The sequence below is a fragment of the Lutjanus erythropterus genome, chromosome 12, assembly GCF_056507025.1.
Source record: "Lutjanus erythropterus isolate fLutEry1 chromosome 12, fLutEry1.hap2, whole genome shotgun sequence".
Classification (NCBI taxonomy): Eukaryota; Metazoa; Chordata; class Actinopteri; order Lutjaniformes; family Lutjanidae; genus Lutjanus; species Lutjanus erythropterus.
The window spans coordinates 11300368-11313868 of NC_139328.1; the positions used below are offsets into that span (position 1 = coordinate 11300368).

Genomic DNA, 13501 nt, shown 5'->3' on the forward strand with positions numbered 1-13501 from the left:
ACAAACATTTCTCTAGTTGGATGTCTGCCTCGCTCCTGATTGGTTGACGCGTGCGTCCTGGGAGGTTCGTCCAACACATCTTGTGTTTCACAAAGGCGTCTGCTCTAGAAAGTCAGTTTAATATATAAACAATCGCCTAAAGTCAACAGTTACAACCACGGACTGTCAATGTTTAGGCTCGTACCGGATATTTAGCACTTAGCAGGTGTTCAGTGGCGGTAACACGTGACCTCTTGGCACATTAAAAAAATAAGCACACAGATTATTAAAAATATACACAAAGTTTATTCATGAAATATTTAGAGTCTGTTGCCTCTAAAGGCATACAATAATTTACATTAAGGTTATTAAGTTAATTCAAAAATGTCACCTATTCTTTAAAATGCTATAATGTTTACATAAAATGTATTTATTAAACACGGGTCTGGGGTTACCTTTAAGACTCGATCATCAGTTCTTCCCTACTCTGTTTGTCTCGTTTCATTTCCATTCATGAATAAAAATAACAGTGAATTGTAGTTTTGTGTCTTAATGATGGAAGTGGGACGGGGCGAAGGTGCAATTTAAAATACTGTATGAAGCATTTAGCCTTTTAAAATAGATAATGAATTCATACAATACATTTTTCCGCTGTGGAGGTCACGCGTTTCCTGTCAACAGTGGAGGTTTAGGTAATGAATAAATTTTGTGAATATATGCTTTTTTTATTCGTGTGCAAATTGCAAATTTTAAGAACCAAACCGTGAAAACTCATAATGTGGCCTTCACATGAGAAAGAAAAAAAAACACGACGAGAAGAACATCTTTCGCTGTTGAGGTCACGTGTTTCCTGTCAACCGTGGAGGTTGGAGGTCTGCATCCAGGTACTTTTGGTTCACCATGGTAACCCCTTCACTGTTCTCTGTAAATGGATGTTCATGATCAAGATTCTTCGGCTTGAAACCTTCTTCCAAAGGAACATTATTTACAGACAAGCACGAAGATGACTTTTTGGTTAATAATATTCTTATAATTGGGAAATTTTCAATTCACAGCTCCAAGTATATGACGGCAAAACCTATATTTAGGATGCTTCGTTAGTTTCTCTCTTATATTAAAGCCCTCAAAGTCACGAAAAAAAAAAAAAAAATCATTGGAACTATTTAGTATTATAGAAAAAATAAGCCCCAGCACCTCTTATTTTTACTTATTTATTCATTTATTTATTTTTAACTCTGCTTGTATATTTTAATATTTCAGTTTTCATATCTATTTTGTTTTTATTTGTCTTTTCTGTTCAAATGAAACTTGTTTCAAAGTGAGGGGTCCTCAAAAACAAACAAACAAAAAAAGCCTCCATACTGCTCATCTGGTGTAATCCAAGTCTCCCATAGAAGCCAACCGGACTTGAAAGACGTCATTTACATCATGTTTTTAGCCTAAATCTTCACTGTAGATCTTTAGCTTGGAGCCACGTTCACTTCACTGAACTGGGTGTGTGTGACAGGGTGTGCACACAAGTGAACAGCATGCCAAGGTTTTGGGAGACTACACCAGATGAGCAATATGGAGGAATTTTGTGTGGGTTTTTTTTCTGTTGCTTTGAAAACTGGTCACTTCACTTTCACTTTTATTAACAGTTGTTAGGGAGATTCTGCAGCACTGTTTTCCTGTGAAACCCCAGCAGTATTTTGTGAACAAAAAAACTAAACCCAACCAGTAGGTTATGACTGAATTTTCATTTTCTGGGTCAACTATCCTTTTAAGGTATGTTTGAGGTCTCTCATCAATGGCCTTATTGTCCTTTATGTCCTTTCATTCTAATCATTTTATATATCATACTTGTATTAGATCTCATTGTCCATTGTTTCGTCTGGGGACCACAATTCTCTTTTATTTCTCCCAATTTATGAGAAAATGTCACAAATGTTTCCCCTTTTCATTACCACAACCCACCTGTAAAATCCCTATGAGTCCATAAGTTTATCATTTCTACCACAACAATGCAGAGCTACACCAAACCAGACTTGCTGGAAAGTTTTGATGGAAAGGGTTATGCATTTTGAGATTTGCACAAGTTCATGCCAGAAGGGATGAATTGAATTGTTCTGTATTCTTTCCTGACACATAAAAATAAAATTAAAAGTATTTACCTTAATGGAGGAAACAAAGTCTCAGACACTCATTTTTTTTTCTTTGTTTCAAAATCCTCCCTCATTTAAGAAGGTTAAGAAGGTTATACTTTTGCTATGTCTGTTACATGGGCAGTGTTGTTGTTATTCTTTAAAAAGAGTTAATAAGTAAATTAAATCATTGTCTGCCTCGTCAATGATTCTGTGACATGCAGCTTCCATGCTTTCAGTATGTGTGATCCTGCATGGTGTCAGTTAATGTTCATTTAAGTAGCCTAAGTAAACTTTCTCTTATTGTAATCATGGCTGACACAGTCTGTTGCTGTGCTTGATAACGAGGAATGTTTTGTTCATCTCTGCCTCCCAGTCTCCTTATTCAAATATTACAGTAGGTCAAGTATGACCTTTGTGTCTCTGTTTTCATCATACAGTATCTGATGCTTCACATAGAAAGTTCATGTTATCAAAAACAAATGACATCATAGCATGCTAATGATTAGATATTTTGAACCAGTATCTACACTATCATTAGTGTCTTCTGCATGTGTGATAAATGTGATAAAAACTAAAGGATAATCATTTGGATACTGATGTTGTCACCAGGCCTTCAGACTGAGCGGCTCAATCTTTTACAGGCACCTTCTTTAAAAGGAAAGCATGCAATACAGATGGGAACTGATTATATAAACAGTCTGCTGTGAGAGTGCAGGGCAGGGGACTTCACAGAGAGAGAGGGGGGGAAGTCAGGCTGTTTTATGCTTCTTTTAACCCAATATGGCTCGCTTTGCAGTTACATAATAATTGCACCACGCTATGTTTTCACAGGGTTGCAATCCTGCTCACTTTAAATTATATATTTTTTTAGGTTTCTTGAATGTATGTGTCCTTCTTATATAGCGCTTGTAATCACAGTCAGCTATGACACTGCATAAAACCTTGTGTTGGAAACGGTATTTCAGCGGTATGTAGTCCAATTCAAAAAAGGGAAAACATTTGCTGACCTTGGGGCTCACCTAGAAACTGCCACTTGGTATGAAAGCTTTTTAATTTCTTTTATTGTTATCCTTTTTCATGGTTTCAGTACCATGGAAAAATAATAAAACTGCATGATTATGAGTGAAATACCTGCAAAAGCCTCTATGCAGAATGGGCCTTTGCACATTTAAATCACTGTGTATATTACATTATTGGACTACTAATATTATTGTTGTTGCATTTCCATGTAAACAGCATTGCAATGTTGTAGTAGAAGTAGTTTAAGAAGTAGCGATTGCCCTCCTGATATCCCCATGTTCAAAAACACATTGCAAAAGTACCCTCTTTGAGACCCCTATGGTAGATAAAACATGACTAAGTGCTCACTAAAGTTCCCTTCCAGTGGACAAAACTTCTGGGTTGCCCTTCAAGTTGATAAAATGTGGCATTGTGCCCTCTAGGTTACCCTTCTAGTGCATAAAACATGGTAAAATACCATCTTAAGTGCCCTTCTAGTAGATAATATGCAATATAGTGCCCTTCCCATGGACAACATATGATAACTTGCCCCTAGGACGCCCTTCCAGTGGAGAAATCTTGTTGTAGTTAAACTAGTTGTTGTACAAGAAAACAATTTTAATCTGAAACAGGAACTGAAACCGTATCACCTTAAATGTGTAATAATTTTTGCAGTGTTGTTGCCCCACCACGTACAGGTGGAGACATTTTTATTTATTTATATATTTTTTTTTGCCCCTGCCCCTCAAACATGTCCACCACTGCAACAAAATACAGAATGTGAGATTGCCAAAAACAAGTAAACCCAAAAGCAGAGACACGGAACAGGAGTGAGGACGCAGTTCAGGAGGTTTTATTACCAAATTCTGAAGAGACTACCATGGCAACAGCAATGAGTAATGAGATGGCAGAGCAGACTAGTATAGACTTGATTGAAGGGGGTAGATGTGCAGCTGGTGGCTCTACCCTGACCCGGGACAACCTGCAGACAATCCGGCAGACTGACACCCACACAGAGAGGAGGGGAGAGAGCTGCTCGCAGAGTGGAGGAACAGAGGATGTCGTCCCAGGGGGCAGACATAATAATAAACAAGCACAGCTGAAACAATTACTTGATTAATTGGCAACTATACTGATAATCATTTGAGTATTTTTTCTAAACATCCCATTTCATTTCAACCAATTACAACAGCAGAGTCCTACTTTTACATTAATATATGATAAATAATAATCTAATCATATAATATTTAATAGAACATTTTTCTGCATTAAGTACCTTTACTAATAATAGCCTACTGCTCATTTTTCACTAGTATAATTCATTTTCCAGATTACACTTAGACCTACTTACTTTAATACTTTATCCATTCCTGAGTATTATAGTAAATACACAGTATGATGTGTACACACATCTGTTTTTGCAGTTTTTAGTGTGTGACACCAGCATCCTTCTGTGTCTGATCACAATATAAGCGTCCACTGGACTGGTTGAGCAGTTGTCAGTAGAGATGGGCAATACTAAGCTTTTTTTTTTTTTTTTCAAAATAATCATATGAGACATACCAATCATCAGTAACATTTTTTTTTTTACAAAAGCAAACGTGAGTATAATAAAATAAAATAAAAAATTGTAAAAAAAAGTGTAAAAATAGTCCAGTATTTTACAGAAATACAATGATTACATAATAAAATTGGTGCACATTTGCACTTTATCTAAGATTTCTTAACCTTCATAACAGGCCATGTTTTTTCCAAAGCAACTTTCAGTTTTGCTTTCTCATTATTTTTTTGTTGCATTCTGACATCTGAAAGCCAATTAGGAGGATCTTGGTATTTCACTCGCTTCATTTTGACTGCTCATGAAGATTTAATCTTCTTAAGCCTACATGAATAACAAGTTATCTTTGAGTTGCACTTTGGAAAAAACATTTAATACTTTCTAATGGCAGTTTTTCTGGGGAAGAGTTACATTTTCCTACACATTCCTTTAGTGCTCTCAAGACTCATATCTTGGCATTTAAGTTTTAGTAGAAAAATGAAAGGCAATAACAGTATAGATACACTAGTCACAACTAGTAGCAGTGTGGAGCCAGTGCGGTTCCTTGAGGTGCACCAGTGTTGCTAATCACAACCTGCACAAGATGCACTGACATCCACCCTGACATACTGTGGCTGGCCCATGAGACAATTCAGGTACAATACTGACAGACACTAAAAGGCTAGGCTAGGAGGGGCTTGGTAGCTCTTTTGGTACATTTGGAAAAGGATTAAATCAGTAAGAGGACATTCAACAATAGAAATGTAATAAGACGCTCTGTTGAACAGCTGCTTTGGATTATAAGGTGCTGTTCATCTCTGGAACCATTTCAGTCATTCAATTAGTCATTCCTCTTAGCGTAATGCCCAATTGAGCCAAGGACACCTGTAAGGAAATAGAGCACATATTATCACATTCCTGTGATAAAGGAGAGGCTATATTGTACATACAGTATCACAGAGTGAATCAGGACGGACCAAACCATGACAGACACAACACTTGTTGCTGTCTTACCTGCAGGATGACTCACACCTAGGCAGAGAGAGGCATCATGAATGGTATTTTTGAGAATTCATTGAAGGATATACAACTTTTGTTTCATTAATATCCAAATGAAAAGTGAAAGTCTGATTTACTTACCCAGCTTGTTATAGAGGAGGAAACTGAGGATGGTCATTGTGATAAACACCACGAATGCAAAGACCGGGATCACAAAGTGAAGGAAAGCCCATTTATCTGAGAAAAAAATGTAAATAAATCTGATCAGTATCAAACATATGCGCATTGTATGTGGAGGCTGTTGCAATCACAAGAAAAAATGTTTTACTTTTGATTGAACCCTATAAATGGTAAAAAACTACAGCTAGACAATAACTGAGGATAATGTCTGTAGATTCTGTAGCAAGAGGAGCTGAGCTGAACATAAAGAGACTTTTAAAAATGTCTTTCTCTCTGCTCTCCTGCACACACACCAGCTCAGTATCACGACACTTGCTTGTTCTGGGGGAGAGTATTATCACTGGCCACATTCTCTAAAGGCCGAAAACAGAGCCAAATGATCAGCTCATCATCAAACCTCTGCAGAAGCCTGATAACAACCTGGTCATTTGAATCAGGTGTGTTGGAGCAGGGAAACATCTTAAACATGCAGGGCAGTGTGCCCTGAGGACCAGGGTTGGTCTAGATGGCAGCATATGTTGCTCCAAAAGCTGTATGTACTTTTCAGTATTACTGCTGAAAGGTTGCATGGTAGAGTCTTAACTGTAGATGCAACAACAAACTATGTTTACCGACAAAGTGTTCCTGCCCATGTAGTATCCTTGACACATTCATGTGGATTTTTAATACAGTGTTGCCTGAAGGGTCAAACGTCACGGGCATTCAATGTTAGTTTATAGGTCTTGACCCCTGTCAGCAGAGATTTCTGCCAATTTTCTGAATCTTTTAATGATATCATGGATTCCAAATGGTGAAACCATTAAATTCCTTGAAACTGTGTGGTGAGAAATGTTCTTAAACTGTTGGGCCATTTGAAAACATTTAGGAGAAATGTGTTGCAGATATCAAATTCATTATGGGTTTATATTTACAACAAAAAAGTTTCAGTTTGAACATTAAATATATTGTCTTGTTATTTATGTTTTGCACAGCAGACCGACATTTTTAGAATTTGAGTTGTATATTCACATATTTTTGCTTGTTCTTTATTGTTCTAATCTCTTTTATTTCTGTCTTCTCTCTACTATGTTTTTGCATCTTTTGCTTCAGCTTTTACCTCAATTTTGTTTGATCTTACTGCAGTTATATTCTCTTCTGTTTTTAAAGGCTCTGCATAATTAAGTTATTATTAGGTTCCATAAGTCTTAAGGCTTGATGATGCTGACAAAACCTATTCTAAGTCAGACAGAATATATACCTGGCTGCTCCACAGAAGGCTTCAGTTCTCCCACTAGCTTGACGCATAAATCCTGAATGTGATTCTTCTCTGTCCTGATGCACTGCACCTCCTGGGCCCACAACATTTTGAGGGCCAGAGCTTGTGGTACATGAGCTGTCACCGTGTCAGTGTCATCCAGAGTCAGATAGACCATCCCATCGTAAAACACACGCTCTGTCCAGTGCAGCTGAGACCCCTCCAGTATGCATTCATAAGAACGAAGGACAATGTGGTTTCCTTGGGAGAAAGATAAAGGCTAATAACAAACACTCTCTCAATTTTCACAGTCATGAAATTTATTAGTGGTGCATGATGATGACCTTACTCGGTACTGAAGTGTGGTCAACACTGATCACAGTTGGACAGAGTGGATCAGCTGACATTGTCTGGATAATGCCATCAACTTCTTGGCTCGTGTCAGTCAGAGCAACTCCATTACAGAGGACCTGGTCCACGACCTGATGAACACCCACCACTCCCCACTGCTGGACTTGCACCACAATATCTAATGGGAGACAAACAAATTAAATGCAATACAAATTGAGAAAAGGGGAGACTAGTTTAACCATTGAAAAACTAACCAAAATAATAATTAATTAGAATTTGAAGAAATATCAATTTTGATGTTATGTCAAAGATGTCTATGCAGAGATCGAAAAGGGACTGAAGATAGCATGCTACTATCTAATGTTAGATTACTCATTTAAAAGTTAAAAGTTTTACATTCCAAAACAGAAATACATTTAAACTATAAACCCAAAGGTAAAAGCACTTCTGATGACTGTTCCTTTTCAGTAAAAATATGAAAATTAAAAGTATGAATATCATCAAACTGAATGACATAATGCCTCTGTTGCACACTTAATAAAGGTCATTATGCGTACCTGACTGCTCCACAGAAGGCCTCAGTTCTCTCATTAGCTTGGCACATCCCTCATGAAGGCGGATCCTCTCTTTCCTTGTGTGCTGAACCTTCTGGTCCCACAACACTTTGAGGGCCAGAGCTTCTGGTACATGAGCTGTCCATGTGTCAGTGTCGTCCAGAGTCAGATAGGCCGTCCCATCATAAAACACACTGTCAGTCCAGTGCAGCTGAGAGCCCTCCAGTATGCAATCACGAGATCGAAGGACAGTGTGGTTTCCTCAGGAGAAAGATAACTGCTTTTAACAAACAATTTGTGAACTGATGCTTCGCTAAACCCCCCTCTGAACAGTAGCTGACCGATCATAGATTAGCAACCGTTACTAACTACTACTGTTAAAACTGTGTGCATGGGGCTCTAAGAAGAGCAATATTCAGTGTTGCGTGGGTTTGTAGGGTGGTGTCTTATTTGTAGACTTTAAAAAACATAAAACACAAGAGCACAAGTGTGAGGAATGTATTACGCCTATCTGCCCTTATGTAGGCTACGAATGTTGGCATGTTCAGCTAACTAGCTTATGACTTTGAGTAATGTTACCTCCAGCCACTGCATTTGCCAAACTAATGGTTTTCTCCCAGCAGTTACACTGGGATTTATTGTGTGTGGGGGGGTTTGAGGAGAAGGATGTGGGTTGGTGCAGACTCAAAGTAGGCCAATGACTTCGCATTTCTCTCTGGCTCGGTCTCTTAGGTCTAAGTCAGGTTAGTTTAGCCCTTCTCTCAACTTCAGGGTTGCCAGGTCTGTGTGACAAAACCAGACCAATGGCCAATAAGACCGACACCAGCAGGCAGAGAGCATAGGCACATTATGTTTGTGTGTGTTTATATGGGCATGCGTGTCACGTGTGCCAGGGCTGTGTGTGTACATGCTGATGTGGAGTCAGTTTGGTAGGATTTAGGTATAAATAAACAATTTGGATTCATATTCATAGCAATTTTTGCTGTAATTTGCATGGTAAATAGGTCGATGTAACTGTGGATTTGGGCTACTTTTGAAGTACTGCTGTGGGAAAAAACACAAACCGGAAAAAACACTCCTGTGCTTCCCTTTTCCATGTTAATGAGTGTCTATTGTCTAATTCCATTGTTTATTGGATGTAGCTTTAGCCTCAGTCTTTTAATATTAACATTGTATCAACAGGCAAGCAGTCATTGAGTAACTTTAAATATTTCAGACCCCTTTAAGGTTGTCCTTTTGACATGTGTTAGATGGAGATAGATTTCTCAGCTGACTCAAGGAGTTTAAGCATTAGCATTAGCTTGGCTAGCTACACTTATGAAATCTGCCTGTGAGAGTCATCACGTTAGCCAATGAAATTCACGGTCATGAGCTAGAAATGAAAAGTTGGTTTAACTTCTCTGTTGAATCGAAAACCTGATATTACAAAGAATGATTACCAATTTACTGCAAAATCAACACTATACATTTTCCCTCTCACCCATGTCATTTGCCTAAGACTACTCTGCCTCATGTACAAACACCCAAATATGCACACACACACACACACACACACACAACCTAAGCTAACCTAATTTCTGCTCCCTGACATCATTGTAAGTGCTTTATGTTATCATGGCATGTCTAAGCTGTCTGCATGTCTCTCCATTATGTGTCCTTTATTGTTTTCCTGTGTCATTGTTTTATTGTTATCGTACAATTTCACTCATAAAAAAGAAAAAAAATATTGCCATTTTCAAAGTTAGATCTGCCACCATTAACACTGTAAACTGCATATGTGTAATGTGAGAATGGAAAGTTTGACATACATGAAAAACAGTAACCAAGGAGGGCGGGGTTTGGCAAATGGTCAGTTTTCACAGTCATGACATTAATTAATGGAACATGATGATATTCTTACTCAGTCCTGAGGTCTGACCGACAGGCACAAGAGAAGGGAGGTGAGCGTCAGCTGACATGATTTGGATAATGTTGTCAACTTCCTGACTTGTGCCAGTAAGAACGACTCCATTGAGCAGGATCTGGTCCACGATCTGCTGAACACCGACCACTCCCCTCTGCTGGACCTGAACTACGATGGCACCTAATGGGAGAATTTAGAGGGATTAAAAAATACAGCCAAAAAGTAGGGATATACAATAAATATCTGGGCCGATAAATTATTGGCTCATATCAGCTTATCCACCTATATTGGTTTATATCAGTATCAGCGTGTATTAGCAGATAAATATTGGCTATGCTAATATGCAATTAGACAGATTGCCAAAGCATTTAATTTGAATTAGGGAAATAATCTATAAGTAATAATATTTATAAAGTTTTACAAGTGCTTTATAAGAAAGAATAAATCAACATTTGAAGAGTCAGAACTGAACAATCTTACTTACCTTTCTTGCCCTCAGGTAAGTATAAACTACAGGTTACCTAAACTACCTTTTAAAACAAAAACATTATGTTACAGGCTTTTAGTTCCCTGCATAAATATTTTCATGTAATGTGACAGGAGAAAAAGACACAGAAACATTACTCATTAAAAAGTAATTCAGCATCAAAATATTAAAACAAATATAATCATAACTGTAAAAACCAAATGTAAAAGTACTCTAATGAATGGTCCTTTAAAGTGTGTTAAATTAATGCTTTAACATAATTTTTGTGACAGGTGGATTTAGGACCCAAGTGCAGCACACTGAACAACCAGGATAATTGGTAATGACCTTTATTAGGCACAGGCAAAACAGGAACGTGGGCAGACGAAGACGTACTGGTAACAGCTCGTTCTTTGGGCTAAGAACCCACACACAGTCACTGAGCTGAGCAGGCCGCTGCAGCAGCAGAGCAGACCAGGGAGGTCAGGGCCAGGTGGAGCAGTCAGAGCCGGGAGAGCTGACAGGACAGGCAGACCAGCCGACAAGGGACGAGCAGCAGGGAAGTCGGGACCAGGCAGAGAAGTCAGGACCCACCAAGCAGCCATGGGTACAGGCAGGCGAAAACCAGGAACGCTGAGACAGATCTCAAGGTCAGGGACAGAAGGCTGCGGTGAATATCCAGCAATCAGGCAAGGCAGGAGAATCAGAGACGGGCAGGGTAGGCAATGAGGAAACAATCCAGGAATGAGGGCGGGAGAGTCTTAGAGGGAAATACTGAAGAACAGTCTGGCAAGGAGCGAGTGTGGTGGAGAGGCTGATATACTGGGCTGACTGGGGATGAGCTGCAGCTGAGCCTGCAGGTGAGTAGAGTTGGGCTGATGAGGTGGGAGTGGCTGGCAGGTAGAGTTGAGCAGAGGCAGGGAGAGTGGAAAATTACTGAGGCAGAGTGAGAGGAGGGAAACTGGGAAAATTAGGTTCTGGGGAAACTGGGCCTGCAGAACTGTGACAAAATTTAATGTTGTAATGTTGTCCATTCACTTTGAATGGTAGTTGTAATGGTAGGTAGTGTTGATTGTTGCAATGCAATGTGCAAATCATTTTTGGTCAAAGTCCAGTACAATATATCGTTTGAGCATCGTCATCGCAATGTATGTGTGCGCAATAGTCACATTGCAGGTCCTGCGATGTTGGAGGCAAGTGACTAAACATGTTCTCATCTAATTTCAAGGGTACCTGACACACACTGCGAGCAGCGATCCACCAATCACAATCGTTCTTAGTCAGCTTGTCAAAGCAGACTACACCCCTGCATATGGAGTGAGTCACAAGATCAGTGCAGGTTAATTGTCCACCAGATGGCAGCAGTGCAGCATAATATAAAGTGCTATTTAAGTTATCTGGTGAAAATTCCTGTATTTTTTCATATTGCAATATATATCGCAGGGTTAAAAAAAATCGCAATGTCAGTTTTTTCCAATATCATGCAGCCCTAATTTGTAGTGACATTAAAAAAAAAGTTGCCAACCCTGCATCACCAGAATAATTTGCACGAAATACCAGTGACCTTCAAGAAATCTTTTTTTTTTTTCTCAGTTTTTGTTAATACTGTCGGACAGGATCTGAAAGGAAAAATAAATGTAGCTACAACAAAGACTGGGAAATATCTATTGTCTATTGTGAACTATACTGAATCAGCCAGAAGCCAAAGCATAGATGTTAGGAGCTAAGGGGCAGAATAGAAATGTTTATTTTTTTAATCTAAAAATTTTAGATTACCTCACAGTCAGACTAGCTATTGGTATTGTGTTGCCTAACACAAACATACACTTTGTTCCTCATTTGGTTTCCTGTAACCCATAGCTGTTCTCTTATTGATATACATAAGGGTGGATGTTTTTTTGTGTGTGTTACCAGCCACATCCACCTCGAGTATAAATGACTCCAGCTAAAGGCCTGAGGTGAGCAGACAAAGGCCTATGGTTGACCCTTAAATCAGGTCAAATACAACAATTTACTTATTGACTTACATATTTGACAAATTTAACTCATTTTTCAACTTGTCATCTGATGCAACCAACCCCTGCTGATATTGTCAGAACACTGGCCATTCAGGCGTGTCAAAACACAAGTGAACTGACTTGCTATGTCAAAATGCCTCATCAAAATCAGGGCTCAAAAAAGGAAAAGCCACGGTATAGAGAAAAGAAGAAAATGAACAGAGCAGAGAGAATTCCTGGCCAAACGGTGGAGATGAACGAGGCAAAGGTGAGGAGCTATACTTAAAGGGACAGTTCCACAAAATCAAAACTACACGTTTTTCCTCTGGCCTGTAGTCTTAGTTATCCATCATCACTCTTTCCATGTGAGCTGCCAAGTTCTGAAGATATCAGCAGTAGATATTTCTGCCCTCTCTCTGATGTAATGGGACTAGATGGTACGAGTCCTGTGATGCTCAAAGCCCCACAAAAATACATCTGAAAAACTCAACAGCAACATATCTTTCCAGAAATGCACAGACCTTGTTGTGGTCAGTTTCATGTAGTTATTATTTTCTACCAGAACTACTTTCTGTCTAATAGAAAGAATATAATTGAAACAAGGTGCCAATGTGCCATTTAGTCACATTATATTGAAGAGAAAAGCAGACATCTCTATAGCTGATATCTCCAAAACCTTCCAACTCACACCAGAAAAAATCTAGATGCAGAATCAGCAGTACAGGCCAGGAAAAAAATATGCAGTTTGGATTTTAACATTCATTGGCACATTCACTTAACTGGAGTGGATGTAGATGTGTCCATAATTCCTAATTATTAATAATTCCTAATGGCTGGTTTGCAATCACTATGCTGATACTATTGTAAATCAGTTGTAAAAGAGCCCATTGTCCTGTTAAAAGCAGGGGAGCAAAAGCATAACATTTAAAAGTAATGATCTTACCAAAGAGAATGGACAGGTGTATGTAAAGGCGTTACCAGTTTTGTCAACGATTTAACAGTCTGTATTTCAGATTTAAGTGTAATTATTTTTCTTGGTGTATGCCAATGAATCGGGAGGTACTGGGATGCAAAAGGACGAGTTTCTTACCTTCTGTAGCAGGAAAACCCGGTGATAACTCGTATAACACGAGCACAAGAATGACAAGAAAACGCATCTCTGTCTTTTTTTTTTCT

General features: G+C 38.7%; 1 protein-coding gene across 1 annotated transcript; it reads right to left on the minus strand.

The window, feature by feature from the left end:
- Positions 1 to 5482: 5482 nt before the first annotated feature.
- On the minus strand, positions 5483 to 13501 carry LOC146317654 (uncharacterized). Its single transcript, XM_084732396.1, has 8 exons — positions 13416 to 13501; positions 9860 to 10042; positions 7963 to 8220; positions 7404 to 7583; positions 7058 to 7315; positions 5782 to 5877; positions 5656 to 5673; positions 5483 to 5526 (listed from the first exon to the last, which is right to left on the minus strand). Exons 1-8 carry the CDS (start codon positions 13480 to 13482, stop codon positions 5483 to 5485), a joined length of 1104 nt encoding a protein of 367 aa, XP_084588522.1. The 5' UTR covers positions 13483 to 13501.

Excerpts from the sequence above, each read along its gene's own strand:
- LOC146317654 (XM_084732396.1), bottom strand. The coding sequence starts at position 13,482 with ATGCGTTTTCTTGTCATTCTTGTGCTCGTGTTATACGAGTTATCACCG. Across the intron at positions 8,221-9,859 it reads CGGTCAGACCTCAGGACTGA|GAAACCACACTGTCCTTCGA; the intron begins GTAAGAATATCA and ends CTTTCTCCTGAG. Across the intron at positions 5,878-7,057 it reads GCCTTCTGTGGAGCAGCCAG|ATAAATGGGCTTTCCTTCAC; the intron begins GTATATATTCTG and ends TTTTTTTCTCAG.